Here is a 22,837-nt window from a genome sequence, read left to right as displayed (position 1 = left end):
CTGATAGCACTGCACATTAACACTGCTATCATTTGCTATCAGGAAGACCCCATTTGCTTAGAACTTTGCCAAACTTTAATTGCAATGACACTTTTTTATTGTTTGATGTCTGTCTCAGATGGAATATTTTTGGAAACATGGCTAAAGCCTTTTTAGGAAAATTAGGCTAGGGAAACATATTGTTTGCCCATAAATCTGGAAAAGATTCTTGGATATGAATGGCTCAGAAGATGGAGAGAAGGCTAAGAAAATACAGGGGCAACTGAGAGTGCTAAGGAGCCTGGGACTGCCTGGAGAAAGAAATTTGAACTGGGAATAGGCATAAAAAATTGGAATTAATTACTTCCATGTGTTGCCATATGTACGGTAGTGGCATGGACTGCAAAAGGCCACTGCAGGCAATAAAGGATCCAGTTCCTCTAACCCACTCCCAGTTCCTGTGCCACACTATTATCTAGCTTTCGAGCAATGCAAGTAGTTGCACGCTGGCAGCTAGGGATCCGCCATTTTAACCTTGACCACCTATCTCTTAGGTAGCTTTGCTACCAATTTTACTGTGCTGTAGCTTCCTATGTCTCTAAAGACTCTGCTAACAAACACCATGGTGTGCAGGCTTTACGCCAGCACCTGTTTTGGGAAGTTTCCAGAAGTATCACAGTGTAGCTAACATTGCTCTGTTTCCATAAAAGTTTTAGAACCACCAATACCCTTAGGATTTCCTTTGATCTTCCTTTGGTTTCCCACAAATGTTACCTTCCCTTTCATCCTTTGATTTAGACACAAGCACTGCCTGGCATGCCCCAAAGAGTTGCTACCATCCAGTATCACAGTGTTTTCCTTTCCCTGCAACAAGAACATTACCAGCAACAATTTCAACATCTAAGAGTTCCCCTACAGCCTGGTTTGATTTCCTCTGAAACATCCCAAATGCCAGGCTAACTCCAAAGTCATTCTTATTTAGTGGTATCTTCTGGCAGATAACAAATCGCACACACAGCCCTTTCAGCCTGGACTGATCAGTTGCTATATCCTTGATCTTTGATGAGAACTGGGAGTCACTATTCATTCGCTAGCTCTGTGTTAACTTGTTTATTGAAAGATGCAGGTCTTCTAAGATTTTTCTGTTCTTTTATAGACATTACTAAAACAAGTAGCTCATCTAGTTGTTCTAATAGCTCATCTAGTGATTTGATCTTTATGTAGGAAAGTTGCCCTCACTGTTTTCCTCCAGATAAATACAAATCAGATAAATTCCACAGACATACAAACCTGCAACAGTTTCACTGTATGAATTACATATCTCACAAATAATCGTATTTCTACTTGGAGAACTGTAAGTTTCCATAGACAGAGCATAGATACCAGAAGACTTTCAGTTCAGAATTCTTGTTCACTTCCTGGCTTCAATTAAGAGAAAATTAAAACAGCAACTCTCTACTATCCTATTAAGTATGTGATTTAGGACATTTGTCAAATATCCTTTTCAAGTGTTGAACTGGAATGATCATTATTGCTGACCACCGTATATTATAGTCCTCTTTGCTTTCTTTTACCACTTAAATACTTTATCTTCACATCTCTCTTTTTAAATCCATTATACTCACCTTTGTGCAAGCTCAGTTGTAGAATGCCCTTCATCTGGAAATAAAACCTTCTCTGTGAGGCTTTGCTGTCCTTTTTCTACTGTTTTGTCTCCTTCTTAATCATACTCTTTGCTATTGCCCTCCTTATCACTGCTATAATATTTCATCATTCAAACATATTCCACACTTGTAAAATTAAATTGTTTACTCAAGAAGCTATTGATGAGCAATTTTGCAAAGTGCCAACAACATTCAAGCTCTATGCATGCAGATTTGGCCAGATGCTAGCTTTCCCCAGTATATGCATCTTTCTCCACACTCAAAAACCTACAAACTTGCCTTACTAAATTCCTTGGATGCCTGTTCCCATTTCTCAAATGCAAATATCCACTGTGCAGATATCGCCAATACGCCCTTATGTGTTCAAGTCATTAAATTCAGCTCCTCACTCACTGCCAGGACACCACCTCTAACTGGTTGAAAGAGTCAGGCAATGCTGTGTCCTCTTTCATATGGAGTTTTGCATATTCTTTTCCACAACAGGCACCCTATTCTTCTACATTAATATATAATTTATACATCGATATAACATATGTTAAATATAAATAAATTATATATTAACTAGAATTCATGTTTTCATAGGTATGGTATTGTTTTCAGTAATAAACCCTCCAAAAATCTCAGGCAATTCACTTCCAGTTGACATGATCTTTACCATCTTTCACCTAAAGCTGCAAAATTTATAATTCTAAGCTAATCAAAGGTCAACTCACATGCTGGCACAAACAGCAATGGTTATCACTTTTGCCTGCATGTTGAATTATTTGCAACTTGTTCCCATTTGTTCAACTTCATGTCAGCCTTGTCTTCGGCCATACACATTGCAATTCCCTCCTACCAGAAGGTTCTCCTCTGGCTCATGGTCAGTTGAACGTTATCGTATGCTACTAAGACCAGCTCAATCCATGTGTTCACCTTCAGTGAGTGCCATGCGCGGTCCTTTACTCCTACTTCAAAAAACTTGGCTGTCAAGGCATACAAAATTAATTCTAAGTGCAGGAGAAGAAATACAGTCTCTGAAGTTGAAAAGCTTGCCAAAGGGAAAAGTAGCATTAATAAGGAAATTGTAATGCTCATTTACTCATGGAACTTCTCAGTATCTTTCTCAAAGTTCTGTAATAGCATATCCAGTGAGAATCCAAAAGGCAGGTGGATGAAACAGTCAGAAACACTGACCTAACAAAAAAAGGATTTTTACCATTTGCCAGTAACAAGCACTAATGCAGTATTTCATTCCCCCGGCGCAGTCTGTGGGCACCTCCCAAATCAGATTCTCCCTTTCTATGGGTAATTTCCAGAGTTCTGCAAGTCACATGTACTCAAAAATGACAAAAAGACATCTGCCCACAGCCACGTCAGTGACAACAGCAGCTTCCATAGAGGACAATCATCACTAGCACTTTGGCCATCTCATGATTTGAGTTTTGGTTTGATGTGCATAGTTGGGAGGGTGGTTTACTCGGAAGAATTCTTCTGTTCTAGCTGTAAAGTTACACCTCGAAAGTCTGAGGAGTAAGAGTTGATCTTCCTGGAGCTATTGGCATAAAACCAACAGAAAGCAGAGAAAACATAAATAAAAACTACAGTGCTATCATATAGGTAAGTGCGTGGAGCTATGTAATTTGGGACAATTTGGACTCTCGGTGCACCTGTGAAGGAAAACCTTAAGAATTTCAAACACATGAAAAATCCCACAAACTTCTTTAAGAAAAATCACATTAAGGGGTATATCTTAGGAACAGATAATTTATATTTATCTAACAGAAAAGTCTGTAGTGCACCAGATGGAAATTCAAGTAGGAAGGTGGAAGGACCACCAAATCCTAAAAAGGGAAGGCAAGAGGTTAAGCAGGAGGGGAAACCACATTTAAATTCTTGCCTTTAACAGTGAAGCTCAGATTTAACTGGAGTTATGGGGACTAAATAAAGGGGGAAGAATTTTTAGAACAGCAAAGCCATAGAAATCAGTGTATTACGAAAAGAAGAGTGAGAGAAAGAGAGAAAATATGGTAGTGTGTTTAGAGTCTTTTTCCTCCCAAGATTGGTAACAAAGATTTGTGGCAGACCAGCTACAATGGGATAATGCGGGAATTATAAATAACAATATAAAAAGTAAAGGGGAGACACAACCAGGTAAAAATAGTCAAGAAAAAAAAAAACTTTATTAAAATGGAAAAGGACTGATAACATCTTACAGTTTGGGCAAAACTGGTTTATTCCATAGGCACAGGTACGCTTAACGTAACCTGGGTATACACTTAACTTGGTGTATATCCCTAACCTTCTATACTTTGAATATTCTTATTATATTAATTTGTGCCAAAACTTGAGCTTTAAGATTATCCAGAGAATGGCTTAAAAAGCAAAGAGAAAGGATTTTTCCATTTTGACAGAAAGGAAGAGATGCAGAAGTTATGCAGCTAACATATGTATACAAAACAGTGCAAAAAAAAAAAGCATGAACAGACTTTTGCTAAATACAGCTATTAAACTTATTTTCATTCATTTAACTGTAAGGTTTTTATTGACAGCATTAAAGCCATTCAGGAGTGGCTTTATTCATGAATCAAAATGATTATGCACATGTCGAATATCTATTATTTCAGGTCTTACTTGAAATCAGCATGTTATCAACCTCTGGGAAAACAGAATAATTAATCAGGTTGACATAAAATTGCTTTCCAAAACATTCAGAAGCAAGTCAACAAATAAGCCTTTTTCTTGCCTTTTCCAGAGGTAAAAAAAAAAAAAACCAAACCCACCAAACTTACTCGTAAACAGATGCACCTGAAAATGGCCTGAAACCAGGCAGCTTTAAGCTTTATTCACATTTCACAAATAAAATTTTACCATACCAGAGGACTGAGGAGGGAAACGACAGTTCTACCTTGTTATAGACTTTCACATCAAGGTATTTACCACCATCCTATCGCTATCAAATCTGACTATAAACCAGGGATCAGCAAGCAGGAGATTAAAGGCTCATCTAAGAAGATGGAACAAATGAAATTCTGTAAAACTGACACAGTATGGGCAGTTTTCATCAAACAGCCATCCAGACAGAGGGACTATTGGAATTACAGATATGAGTGTTCTCAAGTCTCTCTCTGGCTTTGAAATGCAAATGAAAACTGCTGGAATTGTTGAACAGCAAGTGCTAACTTTTTTTATATATATTGTGGGAGTCTCCTCACGTTCACAAGCTTTGTGGAGCCCAGGATCAGCTTTATATTAAACACAGATCCTTGCTGATCCTTGGGCTTTCTCTGTTCTTATTGTTGAATTTTTTCTCCATAGACATTACATGCATTCAATTTCTATTTGTAAGAAAAGGAAATACTTATTGGCGGGAGGACTGTTAGGCATGTACCTAAGGTGCTACATGAGCACTAAAGTCATTTGAGCATTTATCTACCTGAAGCTGCTTTAGAGAAGACACAGCCCAAAAGGAAGAACTGGACAGCTATAAAAGCAGTAAAAACCTAGAAATAGAGGTTTATGTACATAATTTCTATGGGATGGATGGCTGAAGGGTTAAAGAGAGAGATTTTATTGCTCAAGAAGAAAAAGGAGTGTGGGTTTTTTTTAAGTTGCCTTTCCCACTGCCACCCAACTAAACAAATAAATCATAGAATCATAGAACAGTTAGGGTTGGGAGGGACCTTAAAGATCATCTGGTTCCAACCCCCATGCCATGGGCAGGGATACCTTCCACTAGACCAGGTTGCTCAAAGCCCCATCCAACCTGGCCTTGAACACTTCCAGGGATGGGGCATCCACAGCCTCTCTGGGCAACCTGTTCCAGTGCCTCGCCACCTTCACAGTGAAGATTTTCTTCCTTATATCCCATCTAAATCTACCCTCTTTCAGTTTAAAGCCATTACCCCTTGCCCTATCACTATGCTCCCTTGTAAAAAGTCCTTCTCCAGCTTTCTTGTAGGCCCCCTTCAGGTACTGGAAGGCTGCTATAAGGTCTCCCTGGAGCCTTCTCTTCTCCAGGCTGAACAACCCCAGCTCTCTCAGCCTGTCTTCATAGGAGAGGTGCTCCAGCCCTCTGATCATCTTCATGGCCCTCCTCTGGACTCGCTCCAACAGGTCCATGTCCTTCTTATGCTGGGGGCCCCAGAGCTGAACACAGTACTCCAGATGGGGTCACACGAGAGTAGAGTAGAGGGGGAGAATCACCTCCCTCAACCTGCTGGTCACACTTCTTTTGATGCAGCCCAGGATACGGTTGGCTTTCTGGGCTGCAAGCGCACATTGCCCAGTCATGCTGAGCTTCTCATCAACCAACACCCCCAAGTCCTTCTCCTCAGGGATGTTCTCAATCCATTCTCTGCCCAGCCTGTATTTGTGCTTGGGATTGCCCCGACCCATGCGCAGGACCTTGCACTTGGCCTTGTTGAACTTCATGAGGCCCACTTCTCAAGCCTCTCAAGGTTCCTGGGATGGCATCCCTTCCTTCCAACATGTCGACCGCACTGCACAGCTTGGTGTCGTCAGCAAACTTGCTGAGGGTGCACTCAATCCCACTGTCCATGTTGCCAACAAAGATGTTAACAGCGCCGGTACCAATACCAACTCCTGAGGAATGCCACTCATCACTGGTCACCACTTGGACACTGAGCCATTGACTGCAACTCTTTGAGTGCGACCATCCAGCCAATTCCTTATCCACTGAGTGGTCCATCTGTCAAATCCACATCTCTCCAATTTAGAGACAAGGATGTCGTGTGGGACAGCATCAAATGGACTAGGGCTTGTGAATGTGAGGCTGCTCCTGTCTGTCTATAGAGGGCCTCATCCACTTGGTCTTCCCGGTCAGGTGGCCTGTAGCAGACCCCCACTATAACGTCACCTGTCCCTACCCTCCCTTTAATCCTGACCCATAAGCTCTCGGTCGGCTCCTAACGCACCCCAGGTGGAGCTCCATGCACTCCAGCTGGTCACTGACATAGAGGGTAACACCCACTCCTCGTCTTCCCTGACTGTATCCTTCCATTCCAACACTCCAGTCATAGGAGCCGTCCCACCACATCTCTGTGATGCCAATAAGATCACAGACCTACAGGCGTGTGCACGTCTCTAACTCCTCTTGTTTATTCCCCATGCTACCTGCGTTTGCATAGAGGCATTTAAGTTGGGCCCCCGATGAAGCTGACTTACTGGCTGGAATTCCTTTGTGCTGCTCTTCAGGTGCTCTCCTGCTGACCTGTGATCCTTCTCCAGGCTCTGGGCATCTATTGCTGGCACTGGCATCAAACTAGTAGGAGTGAGGTTCCCCTCCCCTGGCAACTTTAGTTTAAAGCCCTCTTCACCAGCTTGGCAAGCCTATGACCAAAGATGCTCTTCCCCTTCTCTGACAGACGGACCCCATCAGCACCCAGTAAACCAGGTTTCTCAAAGCGAGTCCCATGGTCTAAGTAGCTGAACTGTGGCTGTGGCACCAGTCCTGTAACCATTTGTTTATTTGCCAGATTCGACTGGCCATTTCAAACCCCTTCCCTTTGACTGGGTGGACCGATGAAAAAAACTACCTGCTCTCCAGCATCCCTTACCACTGCTTCCAGGGCTCTGTAATCCTTCTTGATAATCCTCAGACTGCTCCTGGCTGTATCACTGGTGCCCACGTGAAACAACAGCAGCTGATAATAGTTAGCAGACTGTACGAGGCTTGGCAGTCTCTCAGTGACATCCCTGATACGAGTCCCCAGTAAGCAGCACACCTCTCTAGAGAGTGTGTCAGGTTGGCAAATGGGTGCCTCCGTACCTCTCAGAAGAGAGTCGCCTACTACTACCACCCGTCGCCTTTCCTTAGTTGCACTGTTGTTATAGGAGGAGCAGATTGGGCTGCCTTACTCAGCTCCAGCATCTCTCCTGGTGTGACAGGTCTTTCCTCTTCAGTCTGTAGAGTGGTGAAGCAGTTCTGCAAGGGCACCTCAGGCTTCGGGGGAGGCCTTCCTTGTGCTGGTCCTTGCCATTGCAGCTGTCCATTCTTCTGCATTACTGCCCCCCACTGTGTGTGCCAGTGGGGGAGTTTTTGTCTGTTTGGCCATGGGCTGTGGATCCACTGCAGACTGTGCTTGGAACCAGCTATCTGACTCCTTCTCAGCCTCCCTGATGTTACGCAGCCTTCTCACCACCTCCTGCAGCTCAGCCACCTGCTGCAGGAGGTCCTCCACCTGGGCACACCTTCTGCAGGCAGGTCTGCCTCCTGTCCCTGCCCCAGGAGAAAGGTCTAGGCACTTCCTGCAGTCTGAGGTCTGCACTGCAGCCTCTCCCTTCAGCAACTCCATCTGGGTGGAGGCATCGGCCACCGCTGGGGTAGGTGGTGCAGACCCCCCAGCCAGAGCTGCAGCCTTTGCTCTCAGACAAGTGCCCACCATTCCGCCTTGAGGGTCAGGTAGGACGAATGCCCTTGACCTGTGCAGATGGTCACAGAACAGTGGCCAGTTGCTGGGTTATGTGTACTTCAGGTCTCCCACTCAGCCAGTGGAATGCCCCTCCTTCAAAGAGATGCCCTTCTGCAGAACTGCCGTGCCACGCCACGCCCTGTTTGCCCATCCTGCTCACAGCTCTCCTGGTTGCTCATGCTCCCTGGGGCCACCATTACTCCTCTCCCCGCTCCTGCCTCGTCACCTGTCCTTTTGAGAGCTGCCGGCTCCTGGAGGGTCTCTGCACTCCCCTGGGGTTTCCCCGGCTCTGGAAACCCCCCTGTACGCCACAATCCCCCACTCCGCTGTAGAATGCGCCTGCACTGGAGCTGATCACCTCTACAATGACAGCCTGCTCTTTCAGTTGCCACAATGTGATTTGCATTTACTAATTACTTTTTACTGATTTTACAGTTTAGCACCGAACTATGTTTTGAACATGAGATGATGCAAGTTGAAAATTGTATCCTTCAATGGCCTGATGCTCTCTAAAACCATGATCTTTCTGAGCATGTACAAATACATTACAGAACGGCGAGTAGTCTCAACCTCTATAAGCAAACAGCAACACGTTTGAAGTCTCCCCTTCCAAGAGTGACACCTCAGAGAGGAGGCAGACACACACACAGGCACTCCACAAAGTACCTAGTTCTAATTTGAGAGCTACGTGGGCCCATATCTGTGCCTATTCCTTCATGCACAAGAGCAGGTGCAAGCACATTCAGGGCACTGTCTCCTATAGCATGCAAGAGTCTCGCCCAGAAATGTGCTGGGTGTAGGAGTAGTGGATCATCAGGACAGAGCAAGCTTAATTTCATTCTCTGTGAACTGCAAATGCAATTTCTCTTGCTGCATCCTGGGAAAAGTACAGCAGCAAAACTATCCTCCCACGGTGGATTTACTAAAGTGATTTTTTAAAAATGAATGGAAAGAGAGAAAAAGAAATCCTATCCAGAATAAAACTCCACTGCTTATACATTTTTACAATTATACTGTCTAAAATAGAAGTTCCACTCTGACATTTTAAAAGAATTTATTTTCTTTCAGCTATCAGTAAAGATAAAAACAAAAAGTTTGGGGGGGAAAAAAAAATTGCTACACGGAAAGCCAGAATAATCACTTTCCCTGTCCTCCCCATCCTCCCACATCTTCCGTTACGGCTTTTTCTGCTTTTACTGCCTACATTCTTCACCTGAAGTCAAATCCTCTGTTTATGGCATCACAGTGTTTGCTGTGGAGGTGATTATGATGTACAAAGCCAAAAGTGATGAGTTCAAAATTGGAATGAGCAGCAGTATCTCATGAAATCTGTCTAAAGTAGTAGGAGATTAAAAAAAAAAAAGGGGGGGGGGGGGGAAGAGAAGAAAAAAAACAGAGCACTTATATTGAAAACAAGTAAATTAACTTCTTAAATGACTGTTTGCCATTGACTTTCATTATCACAACTGTTTTCAGCTATGTTACTCCAACGGTTGTAGAGACTAAGTGCTAAACTATACATATGGAAACAAGGACACAACATGAACAGACAGCGCTAACACAGATGGCAGCAGAGTTCCTAGCCACACTCCTCAGTAGTGCCTGCTGTGATTGCTATCTTCTTCTGTAGCAAAAACATACAAAAAACAACGTGGTAACACAGATATGCACTACGCAGTGCTGCTCTGACAATGAAAGTACTTCACGTAACCCTTCATACAGCACATTTCTCTACACCAGATTCAAGACTCAGTAAGTTATGACCAGAGAACACAGATTCCTGAAAAAGCTATTAGTTCGTCATAATTCCTTCTGCTACACGGATTGGTTTCATACACACCTTCCTGCACACAGACATGTTTAAAAATACAACTGTTGAAGTACGGGTGCTAATTCTCAAGGAACATGTTAAAGATTACGAACAGGAGAAATCTGTCTTGCCATTTGCATCACGAAGTCAGCCACTACCAAATCTTCACACCTTTGGTAGTAGATACAGTCCTTAATTTTCCCCTACATTAAGAAAATCATAAATTACTTTAATTAACTGAATTAGTTTCCAAACCATGTGTTGCCCCTAACTTTGGCATCTGAAGTATTACTAAGAGTATAAGGTCCAAGGAAAACCATTGAATAAAGATTTCTGAATCAGACCTGTACAGACTGATAGAAATGCTTACCCATCTACTTGTTAAAAGCAAAACCTGCAAAGAGCAGTGGGACAAAGATAAAATCAGATACCAGATTTAAAAAAAAAAAAAAAAAAAAAAAAAAAAAAACCAAACACCCAAAAAAACAGTTGGGGACAACACAAGCAAGAGAAAAATTTCAAAACTGAGACTTTAATGGCCACAGAACTCAATGGAAGATCTTATTAAAATATTATTAAGCAAAGAAAGTGATTCCATAAACAATCTTTTTAAATGAGTGCCTTGAGAGTGCCAAGGCCCAATGTATCCTATTACACAATTGCAGAAACATTAACAAATTAATTATACCAAATAGCTGAATTTATTAGGATATGTGAGACAATGACTGTTAATACAAAGAATTATAAAGTGCTTCCTTGGAAAGAAAAACAGTACTCTTCTGTACCAGGAAAATATATTGCCAGCAAGGTTGTACTACTGCACCCAGGCTGTATGGCGTGACAATTTCTTACACAGGAATATCATTGGAAAACAGTGAAATTCACTGGCAGGCTTGTACACAAGAAGATACCAGGACATAAAGATGAAATGCGCTGCAGCTTCTTCAACAGATTCCTCAAGCCAGACACAGGTGACACCTGGAGAAACCCGCCCACCCTGCTGGCAGGGTGGCATGTGGAGCCTCAGAGTGGGCAGCCATGCTACGATCCCAAAGCTGGGACCCAGAGAGCACTGGGAGCCCAGATCCAACAGGACCATCAGGGTTCCACACTCCTTGCCAAAGAAGCCAGAGACAGACCCCAGAAAGTTTGTGAAAGGCTGCTGATGTTCACAAATGTGTTCAGTGAACACTGGGCCTGTAGCTACAGGGCTGCAATTTGGTTATGGCTTCCTCACTCTTGGCTGGAGAGTTCAAGAAGTGCAGTTAGAGTTCACTGAAATTCAGAATGTTTGGTTCACGGACAATTTTAATCATCTTGTTTGTTTTTTTTTCTTTGTTTGTTTTTTATAAATCTGATTTGGACTAGAGGAGTAGATGATTGATAGAAATACACTGAGTTTGTATTTACTTCTACAGATTTGTGGGTAAGTACCCAGCCAGTCGAGGGCCAAGAGGCACACAAGCTTTTTACTAACAGAAGCTAGTGAAATGGCCTCTGCTACAGAGCATGGTGCAGGAATCCAGGCAGACAACACTTAAATAGATCCAACACTGGTTCTCCTCCTACAACTCTGTTGAAGAGATATGAACCAGAGATTGGTGGTCTTACTGTAGAAGAGAGTAAAAGGTAGAAAAGCATATTAAGTCTGGACCTCTAAGTCAAGTTTGATGCATACAGGATACAAGCTGACCACATTTGAGGAAGAGACAAAGCAAAACAGCGGTCTGAAGATTGAAGCCCTCAGCCCTGTAAAAAAATAAAACAAAGAAACAAAAACACCCACCAAAACAAACAGCAAAGCATTATCTTTCAGACTCTATCCATAATGACCAGAGACCTCTGTGCTATAACTACACTAGAACATTTCAATTACTTAAGTTGCCAAGACCCTTCTTGTCACAAAATCTTACCTGCACTACTGATCTATGCAACAGATAGCTGCAGTGCCAGATACCTGGCATACTCTTCTGTATTCCTCAAAAAGTTACTGTGTTTCTAGGTGTACTCTGATAAGAGATTGCAAGCCTAGGAATAGTTATCACTCATTTATAAGCAAATGATTAGTTTTCTCTGGTATCTTTTCTGGAACATCCTAAAATGAGGCAGTTTGCACTATGTTTTGCAAGTGATACTTCAGATCATCAGTGGAATCACTTTAGCACCACTTACTCTTGGCCTGATTTCTAGGAAGACAGGGCCATTATCTAGAACTCCCACTTTTCCAAAGTTTTCAGGCTCAATTTTGAATTTCAACATTTGAAAAAGTATCCATTTGCCAGATTTTGTGCATTCTCTTTCCTTGGATGTTTTCAAGGCTGGACTGAAGAAAGCCCTGAGCAACCTGATCTGATCTCACAGCTGACACAGAGCAGGAGACTGGACTAGAGACCTTCCTTAAGACCCTTCCAACCTGAATTATCCTACGTATTCCTCAGGTTTCCACTAGATATGTTGAATATAATCAGAACTTAATGTATCTAAACATTTTAACTTGATTGGAAAAAAAAAAAAAAAGTCATATACTATTGTCATACCATACCAATAAAGAATTTTGCAACTTTCCTCTTTTTACACTGAGAAAGTAGTAAAATAGAGTTTCAGTTTGCAGAATACAAAAGCCATTGGCTAAAATTATCCGTCCACCATCAAATTGGCATCATAGTGCTACAGGAATAAGATAGGGAAAAAAATACTAGCCATGATCCAGGATGCATCTTCAGATTTACCCTCCCTGCAATGGAACAACTGCTCAAAGCTATTGAGAACTCCGAAAAACTCTCAGGTGTCACTTCATCATCACTTCTGTGAGATCATTTGTCTGCTTCAGTCCCTGGAACAAGTGGCAAAACAGAAGAATTCAAAAAGCCTAGAAAATAAGCTCACGAACTGATATGGTGTGTACAGCAAGCAGCTACCTCACACAAGATCAAGTCATTCCAAGATCGGAATCTCACTCCAGTCACTACAGTTTCTGCAAGGTGACCCTTTTCCCACCTTTACATTTGTAATACAGCCCTCTCCCAAAAAGTAAAGTAATTGAGCTGGGACTAGCTTCTCAGCCTGGACATTAATAAACAAAGACTACACACACAAAAAAACCCAAAATATGCTCCTATTCTGATCAGACCATTACCACTTCTCAGCGAAAAATAACAAGATGTCCTCCTGTTGCACAATGAATAAAACCAGTGGTAAGTTCTCTTTTGCTTTGTTAGAACTTGCCTTGGTAGGCCAAAGGCTTGAAGCAATTTAGGCTGGACCCAGCTGTACCATTAATACAAACAACTGACCATCCCTCAGGCTACTTTAATGTTAACTGAAATCAATACCTGGACTGGGAGCAGTCTGCCATAGAGAATCTACAGAACTCCAACATCATCCAGACTGGAAAAGACAGTGTTTCCCTAAAGCATTTCTTGTGTTCTAAAGACCACTTTCCTCCAGTTTTTAAATGGATTTGCAGATCTGAATATCTGTTGGAATTCCAAATAGCTAGACAGCCAAAAATTCACACCTCTAGCTTAAATAAAAATTGAAGATTGTGTTCCCATCCCCTCTAACTCAGGCTTGAACATTATAAGCCGTATATTAATGATGTTGAGACGTCATTATCAGGATGTCTTGCATTTAACAATGATGCAGAAGCCCAGAGACATTCTGCCCACCACAGAACACAGCAACTCATCTGCTTTGTGATCCTGGCTGATGTGAATGCATAGCAAGGGTACCTTGAGCATACAGAAGGATCTGCATTACAGAACCTCCTCTCACTTACCTCCTAAAAAATTTTACTCACACCCACTTCTTGTCTAGCACCAACCATGACCTCCCACATGAAACCACAGTGACTATCAGCCAAAAAGCAGAAAGTGGTGAGGACACCTGGTTATACTATGCAAACTTACTCAATCCAACTTCTGGAGAAAGAGTATCTCTTCTCAACCTCCCATTCCTCCCCCTCACTACAAATGCCAGCAATTTAGACAGCTCCATAGTTTCAGAGCTTCAAAGTGAAAAGTATTGAACAAAATACTGGAATGGTTTGTACAGCAAAGCCCAATGCAGTCATTGACAATAACGAGTCTTTTTTTTCTCACTTCTTTCCACAGGCTCTTGGGTTCGTTATCACAAACTAACAGTTCTACTTTAATCTGCCTTCAGGAGAAGGTTCTACCCAGTAATTCCTACTCCTCTTTTCTACTTTTCAATACTTTCCACAGGAATGTGGCATCAACAGCTCTTAATGAAAATTGGTCTTAGAGAGCACACAAAAATACTCTTAGACATCACAGTACACAAGACCAGATCACAAAGCCATCTTAAAAAGAACACATATGTTTTACACTACACTTTAGTTTTATTTATTAAACAGACCCTTCAGTATTTACCTTCCAAATGCAACAAAGTTGTTTTTCTCATGGAAATAAAAGACAATCATTTCCATAATACCATCACAAAGTAAGTTAAGGCTACACGCTATTAAATGAGTCAAGGTACAAGCACTGTAATACTTTTTTAACAAAAGGACATTTATTTGCAAAACACTCTGCTTAAATAGCAACCAGAGTGCTATCTGCAAGCCCACTCACACGGCAAGAGGTGTGAATTTGCATCTGCTGGCACAGCCTCCCTGCCACATGGCCCTTTCATTTGCACCGTGTCACTTGTCTGCTCTATTAACACTATTAAGTTAATCAAAGAATGCCACTATAGTTTTGTTTCACTTTTTACTTAATACTTCAATATTTTAATCAGCACTAATCTAAAATTCATTAACAAACCAGAACATATCGAAGTGAACCTACAGTAACAACATTCCTGCTTTAACTGTTATACATATATGCATGTTGCAACTCTGCTATGATTTCGTATGATTGGAAATACTACAGCCTCTACCTGATTTCGTATACATGGAGACAGAATATGAAAATGAAACCTACAGTTTCATGAGAAAGAAAGGTTGAATCCTAAGAGGATAAAGATATTCCAGGTTTTGTGATGGCTTATCCTTCTGCTGCTCAGAACAGCACTGGGTAAAGTCCAGCCCAAATACATATGGGAAAGCAGTCAGAGTTGCCACGGTTCCAATCAGTTATTATGGCGACGTGATGAAACAAATTCAGTGCATAAACAGACATTCCAACTTTAGTTAATGGACAAGATGATTCATTGTTATAACATGGCAAGGCTAAATGGAAAGACAAAGACAGAGACGCTAAACTGAATACTAAGACTGGAAACTTCCAGATGTGAGTATAAAATGCCCCTGAGCCAGGGTTACTCAAAATATAAAATACTTCAGAATATACTAAAATGAGATAGTTTCTATAGTTCTGTCAGAGTAATCATTTCACCTAGCTTTACAATTTTAAAAAACAAGAGCCAAATGATCAGGAGAGTGATTTTTTTTTTTCCACCTTTTAAAGCACACCTTGCATTTCCCAGCAAAGTGATTTGTGACCTATCTCTGATTAAAACTCTCTAAATCTTCTTAAAAAAAAAAAAAGGTCAGAAAAATAAATCTGGTTATGGAATGGAGGGGAAGTCTTTGGTTTCTTAACTACATTTCTGTGCCAAAATTAGATTTAAATGAACATCATAAAACTGTATTTGGAGTCTGCTTCTGAGATCTAGATGGTGGGTTTGTCATTCTACTGTAAATTCAAATTTAGAATAATCGATGGATTTGTAGCTCTGATTACTTCTAATTGTGCAAGTTGTAATGCTAGGTTTTATCAGTATCATAAATAACCTCTTCTGTGAACTAGGGGCAAAAAGGCACATACAGCCATGTAACAGGTATCTACTGGTTTTATCATGCACATTTCTGGCCATGAAGAGTATTACCTTTTTTACAGTAACACCATTGTGAACTAATTTGAAAAACAAAACCAAAAAAAACCAAACCAACAGAAAAAAAAAAAAAAATACACACCATGGAACTTAAACTCCTAAATCAGACAAGTTCTTTAAGAAGTTGTACCTATTATGTATATAGTCTGATTAAGATAAGTAGAGGTATCAGCTGGCATTTACATGAAGGAAAAGGCTAAGCAAGTTAAAATATGTTCGGTAAACCAACCCTTTTGCTCTCCAGGTCAAACCCTTCACCCATCCATTTGTTTTGAAATCCATGCCTTCACAGCAAGGTCTGCATGACACATGGCAAACACACTCACTGACTAGTGAGACCCCAAAAGTGACTAAGGCATCAAAGTATTAGTAGATCTAAGTAGAAATAACATCACCATTCACACTTTCTGAACTTACAGGCTAGAGAAACGTTTTAAGATTTAACGTCTACCTGCAGATTATTCCAGCTGATCACAGAAGAGAGGTTTACTTGCTTCAAGAAGAGAACTTCTATTCTTTTATATTAAGCAGATTTTTATATATTTATTAATATATATATATTAAAATGCCTACATGAATTTCAGACATTTACTTTTACAAATACTACAATAAGCCACATGTAAAAAGCGAGGCACAGAGAACTGCGCCTCCAGCAAAACAGATTTGGTTATGACTACCTCAATATGACCAAGAATGTTAGTTCCCAGGAGACAGAGAAGGAAAAAAGGAACAAGCCAACAGAAAACACTGAAGCACATTCTTGAATATTTCAAGAAATGTGTGAAGATGAGAACATCTGGCACTGGAAAGCTCAAGCACAACTTCATTTCCCTACTACCAACTGTAGAATTAGTCCAGTCCAGTCGCAACCAGAAGTCATTAACATAAGTGCATACAACTAAGCTTATACAACAGGAAAACAACAGACAGGTTTGTAGGCTTTTTCCTCCCTCCCCATTCTTCCATCAGTTCAACACAGTTAGGGGAGTCCCCTTCTCTGGAGCGATAATATGCTGACTTCTATCCCTACCATGCTACAACCTTTCCATTATGCTCAGATGGAATAAACACCAAATAGAAATGGAGACAAGAGTTTTTGTCTTGTTCTGTGACAGCTCTAGACAGGTGAAGACTAAAATCAGTCAGCGGGTCCAGGTGAAAAAGAGGTCTGTGTTGCTACAGCTCACATTTATTTATCCAGCCTACCTGGGCATGATCCAACATATTGGCACGATACCAACTGATTTCATTGTGCTGGCTGAAGCACAGAGGACTTCCACTCCCCAGCCTAAATTCAGCACATTTTGTGAGCAGTTAAAAAAAAAAAAAAAGAATCAAATAAATTAAGAAGTAATCATTTTTTTGTCTAAAATATCACCTGTGCATACACGCACACTCCTACACATACATCCAGCACAATTTACTTGTGCTATTTTCCCCTCGTAATTGTTTTAATACTAAGGATGCAGAACTACTTTTTCACTACAAAACTTTCACATAGCTTTAAAAAGGGATATAAAATATTGCTTTCTCTCCAGAAGTTATTTTTGGTGGTGTCAAGTAATTTAAACCATCTTTCTGTTTCGCAACTTATAGTCACAAACTTTCCATATCTGCTCCTCAAGGGAGGAGATTTCTTCGTACAAGTATTTCAAAGTTTTCTTAAGCAGTACAGTAAAATACTACTTGATTTACACTGTGGTTTCCATTATGCTACTTCTTAACATCTTCTGCTTAGAGAGTATCTGTAATAGAATTCTGGCTGTAGCCATCCCTCTAGGTTTTCAAGATCTTGGGAGATTTTACAGATAAGGTGCCAATGCTAACCCAACATTAAATCATTTAAAAACAGGCTCTTTAAAAGACCGTTAATATTCATCATCTTAACAGGATCTTGAACTTTTTGCTGGACTCTTGACAAAGACTTCATTTACTGTCTAGACCACAATGGGTGGAAATGCTAGTCCCACTTTACATTGCTTTGCATGGTACGAAACTACAAAAAGTGTAAAATAAGAACTTCTGCACATGAGATCATAGGGAAAATTTCATATTTGCATTTTAAAATATTTGAAAATTATAGAAAAGTCTAATTACTCATATAAAAGGTGAGAAGAATGTCAAAGCTGGCAAATACTTCTAACTTCACTCAGTTAAACGGCAGGTTTGCTCAGGTGTTCACAACTCAATATGCACCCTGCCAGTTTAGACCCTTAACTGATGCCCAAATAAACTTATCTTAATCCAAACATATGCAGAAATATTGTGCTTGGTCTTCAGTTGGTGTCAATAACAGCGCAACTGAGATCCATAGAGCTATGCCACTTCTTACCAACACAGGCTGGTGGCCCATTGAAATGGTTTTGCAGCAAAAAGAGAATAGGAAGGAACAACAGTACTTCCCAAAATTGAAAGTATCATCTCATACTTGCGATACCTCCCAATTCTCTTGCGAATAGTTCTCACTTCACTTTGATAATTGCAGGCATGCATATATGAATGAGTCAAACCTGGAAGGCTGTTTGCCAGTTAAAAATTGCTGACAGCTCACATACCACAATATTACTTTTAGGTATATCTTACTTATAACCACTCTAATACTTGAACATTTTAAGTAAATTTTCCATTCCTGCATGAAGTGCTCAAGACTGTCTACAAAAGCCGAAATTTACTTAAGAGTTCATTCTTGGAAAACAGAGTGTTTCTATAACTTTGAAAATTTAAGAATCATACTGAACTAATACTACACTTTTTTTTCTCCCCAAAAATCTCCACAGAGAGCACACAATCAGTATTAGGGACATACGAATTAGGTCTAATTTTCTTTTAACCTTACAATTGGAGCTGTTAACGGACAGTAAATGACCTGGTAAATAAGTCCAGTGCACCTTGAAAAGACAGTACAGCAAAAAGAATGATTATCCTTAAAGCACAGTTGAAAATTAATTGGGATGCAAACTATATGTGCTGCAGTGTAATTTAGCGTTCCATGTTGTTACAGAAATTACTTAAATGAGAATTATCACATAATACTTTACAAAACATTTATAAGAAGCAACTCAGACTGAGGCACACCACACCTTTTTTTTTAAGCTAAATTAGAACCAACTGATAAAATATCTCCCTAAATTAACTAATTTATGGTAGAGCTACTTTGATAATATTTTAATCACAGCAGCATACTGCAGTACTACAACCTTTGCCATAATTGCATAGCCATATCAGTCAAAGGTTTTCAGTTTGGCCCAACACCTTACACCACAGAGTCTGTGGGTTCAATTCTGGCTCTTCTCAGGTCAGTGGCAAAATTCCCACCGACTTCACTGCATCCAGGATTTTGGTCTATATGCCTAGCTACTGTGTAACACCCACGAATAACAGGTATATAACTTAAAGGGATCCCACCAACTCTCTTTTTCATTCGAGTTATTCCCCACTACCAGCATTACACTCAGAATTAACAGGATAAACATTTACAACTATTTTTAAACAGACAATTTTATTCTCTAACTGGATTAACACTTCCTTTCTTGCACAGTCATTTATTTTAGAGGTTTTTTGATAACCACTGACAAAAACCTTTGCTCAGACTCTTTTAGTCTGTTTCCTCTTTGCCTTATGAAAGAGGCACAAACAAGCAAAAGAGAAAAGGAGGTGTGGCTGCAAAATCACTCTAGCTCAGAATTATCCCAGTGACAGTCAGTGGGAGAAGCAACTTCTAGTTTTCTTTCCTTTCAGACCTGCACTTGGGGGTATTACTTTCATGGCAAGCACCTTCTTCAGAACGCCGTTGGCTAAGACGCCAGGCTCCCCACCACCCCAACACCTTTGTCGTCAAGATGACTGCATGCGTTACAGCGCTCTATATATTTGTGAAGAGTACAAATTACTCCTTCAGCCAAATTATTGTCTCTGGAAAAGGCACAAAGTTACTTTGGGGACTGACATATCCAACAACCAACAAGCACGAATTAAAGCAGAACTCAAACACAACTTAAACCATTACTTTATCCTTGAGGGGTTAGGTCAGAGACTTCTGCAAACACACTTACCCAAGTAGCGGGTTTAAAATCCACAGGGAATGCACAGCTAGAACAAATTCTAGGGAGATTTCCAGACACTGCGACCATATCTCCACAAGCAGTTGGGTTGGCTCACCAAAGCAGACAACGGTGACAGCCAAGGGGTACAGTACGGAAACCGTACATGACAGATTTGGCTCTGAGTAACCGCATTCACCGTTCAGCACACAACGGGTCACGAACCTGAACACTTGTTTTCAATAGTTCGTGTGACACCGTTCCCTTCTATGTTTTCAAAGTCAGGAGCTGGTTTTGGAAGAACTGTTTGCCTGCTGCTTAGCCTTGAAAGAGAGCATCCATCTCCCCGAACAATCAAGGGGGGGACAAGAGCACACGGGGCAAGTATTTTTAACAGCGCTTGCCGGGCATTAAGATCAAACAGATGCAAGCCAAAAAAGATTTCGAGGACTCTTCCCAGATTCGCCGGCGTTTGCCAGGCTGCAAACGCTTTCCGCAACAATCAAAGAAGCCGCTATCAAAGCAAGATGCCAAAACGCACGCGAACGGCATTCCTCTCCCCTCGCCTCGGTACGCGGTAAATAAAAGGCATGGGGCGCAGCTCAGCGGAGTTCGGGCGCAGGGAGCTCGCCTCCCTTCGCACCCGCTGACGGGGAAGGGAAAAGAAGATCCCCCTGCCCCAAAGGAGCCGAGCGGGCAGAACAAGTCACAGACAAGTTGGCCTCGGGGGTGCCCCGCACGGACCTCGGGGCTCCTCGGGGCTCCCCGTCCCACCCCGCCGCGGCCGCCCCCTTACCGTGCCGCGGCTGGGGCTTGCCGCCCGGCGGCTTCTCCTTCCTGCCGCCCGCCGCGCTCCGCATCCGCCAGCACGCCGCCCCCCTGCCCAGCGAGCCGGCCATGCCGCGGCCGCGGGCAGCGCCGCGCACCGCCGCGCCGAGCCTGGCGGGGAGAGCGCGGGGGCGGCGATGGAGCGCGGGACCCGCTGCCCGGCGGCGGCGGCGGCGGGCGGGAGCAGCGCGGTCCCGGCGGGCCCGCCTCCGCCCGGCCCGGTGTCAATCAGCGCGGGCGGGCGGGCAGCGCGGAGCCCCGGGCAGCGCCGCCCCGCGCCCCCCGCCCCGCTCCCCCGGGGAGGTGGACGGAGCGTCGGGGGGCGACGGCGCTCGGCCCCCCGCCCGGCCGGGTCCCTGCGCCGCCGCGGTCTGCGGGGGGGGCAGAGCGGCGGCGGCCCCCTCTTCGTACCGCGGGGAGGGAGAACATCAGAGGAGGCGGTGGGCTCCCGGGACCAGGAGGCTTCCACACTTGGGAGATGACAGTCCTCAGCATAAACCTCCTCCTGCCCGCCGGCAAGTCCTCCTACAGCAGCTTCGTTGACAAACATGTGTACGTTACCTCCTGCCATCAAAATCATTGGTTCTGCACACTCCTGACTCCATAGCGATGAGTAACTCAACCTGAGATTCCCACTTCCCACAAGCCCATGTGTGGTGAGACACCAGCCTCCCTCCCTCACCTTCGCGGAGCACCCTCTTCCTCCCTAGAGTCCCGGGGACTCCCCCCGCCATCGCTCCCTACCCTTGCTTTGGCGTGGGGCCTCCAAAATTTCTGCAAAAGGATCATTGCAATGTAAGAAACGTCATATTCTCTGAAAATTGTTGTCTTCTTAAAATCAGATTTAGTGATTAAAAAGTTACAGGCACAGACAGATGGAATATTAGCAATTTTCAGGCAAGAAAAAAATAGTTTGAAATTCTAGTCCTGAGGATTTGGCAGAGCAGTATGTTTCCTAAGTACAAATAATGCGCATAACTTTTGTTTGTAATCTTCATAATAAATCCACCTGTATGTCAAATTGTAGCAGTCACTGCAACAGCCCTGAAAAGGTATTCCACAGTTGATTTTTAATTTTTCATACACATATGTATCTATATGTCATCAGCACCTCCACCAGGTGTATCCTTCTTTCTATCTGGATGCTCTGAAATACAGGGAAAATGTATGCAGAATTTTCACTGATCCTTCTTTCAAAAAAAAAAAAAAAAAGAGGGAAAATAAAACCTCATTGCTATACAGCTGTATTCCATCTCTGTTTCCTTGACTTCAAGAAAATTGTGGAGAAAGATAATTAAGATTCATTGTTATCATAACTTTAAAACTTAGTCTTTGGAAACTGACTCAGAACCAAGTTGCCTTATTTTATTGGTTTTTTGTTTTTGAAAGACTCTGGCTTTGAAACTCAAACAGCCAAGATGTAAAGGAGCCGCAGCCTACGATGCAACAGCTCTGTTTTGTCCTCCAGTTAAAAATTATTCACCTTTTTTCCAATGCTGATCTCCAACAGCCCCTGCTAATCCGTTATCCATCCTGAGCCCTGAATTCCCCCCAGCCATTCTGCCTCACCTGCGAATTCTGGCTCGCAGAAGTCAGTCAGTCCGATGTTGTCGTCTGCTGAAGCTGTTGGTGTTCGAACACACTGCATCAGGAGTGGTTTTCATTAGCACTGAGAGTGATTCATGTGAACAAGGATCACTGACCTTGACCCGACATGTACAGATACGCCCCGTGGTGATGAATGTAATAGAATAAACAGTTAGATATGACTGCTTATTCCCTCTTGTAGTGTTGTTCTTGCCCAACTCTATTACACTATAATACAAATAATGACTCATTTGCTTACCCTCATAATATCACATTTAGAAACCTGCTATTCTCCGCTTGAAGGATCCTGAATAAATACACTCCCAAAATAACTGATTTAAATCACATATATTTCTATCACTTGATCCTGTTTCTGTTGTTATTGATAAAGACTACACAAGTGGGTGTGTGGTGTATCATGTCACTGCTGTTCTACATGAGGCTGTTTTTTATAGTGAATAGTCTTTTGTTAAATGTACTTTTATAATAGTATTTACACAGGGGAGGAGGCAGAAAGAAAAACAAAAGAAAATGCATTTGGAGATATATCTCCTTTTGCAAAGAGTATGAAACTCCTACAGCAATTAGTTGGAATGCAAATTAAGAACAGGGTATAAAAAAGTTTTGTAGAGAGCAATATTTTTAAATGATATAAAAATA

The 22,837-nt window shown here is 42.1% G+C and overlaps 1 protein-coding gene across 6 annotated transcripts in view; it reads right to left on the bottom strand.

Annotated features, from left to right (window-relative positions):
* The window catches only part of ZNF385D (zinc finger protein 385D), a 439,008-nt gene extending 417,834 nt beyond the window's left edge, over positions 1–21,174 (bottom strand). For 4 of the 6 annotated variants that reach the window (XM_087771537.1, XM_087771546.1, XM_087771587.1 and 1 more), the window contains exon 1: positions 20,559–20,694. In XM_087771537.1, coding sequence (XP_087627663.1) covers positions 20,559–20,661 — 103 coding nt within the window. In that variant the 5' untranslated portion in view covers positions 20,662–20,694. The other 2 variants (XM_087771557.1, XM_087771526.1) reach the window with 2 other exon arrangements.
* Between the last annotated feature and the right edge of the window lie 1,663 nt (positions 21,175–22,837).

The sequence above is a fragment of the Nipponia nippon genome, unplaced genomic scaffold (assembly GCF_047370975.1).
Source record: "Nipponia nippon isolate SJK-2023a ecotype South Korea unplaced genomic scaffold, ASM4737097v1 scaffold_1, whole genome shotgun sequence".
Classification (NCBI taxonomy): Eukaryota; Metazoa; Chordata; class Aves; order Pelecaniformes; family Threskiornithidae; genus Nipponia; species Nipponia nippon.
Note: the sequence above shows the minus strand (reverse complement) of the source record. Positions and strands in the feature narration are given on the sequence as shown.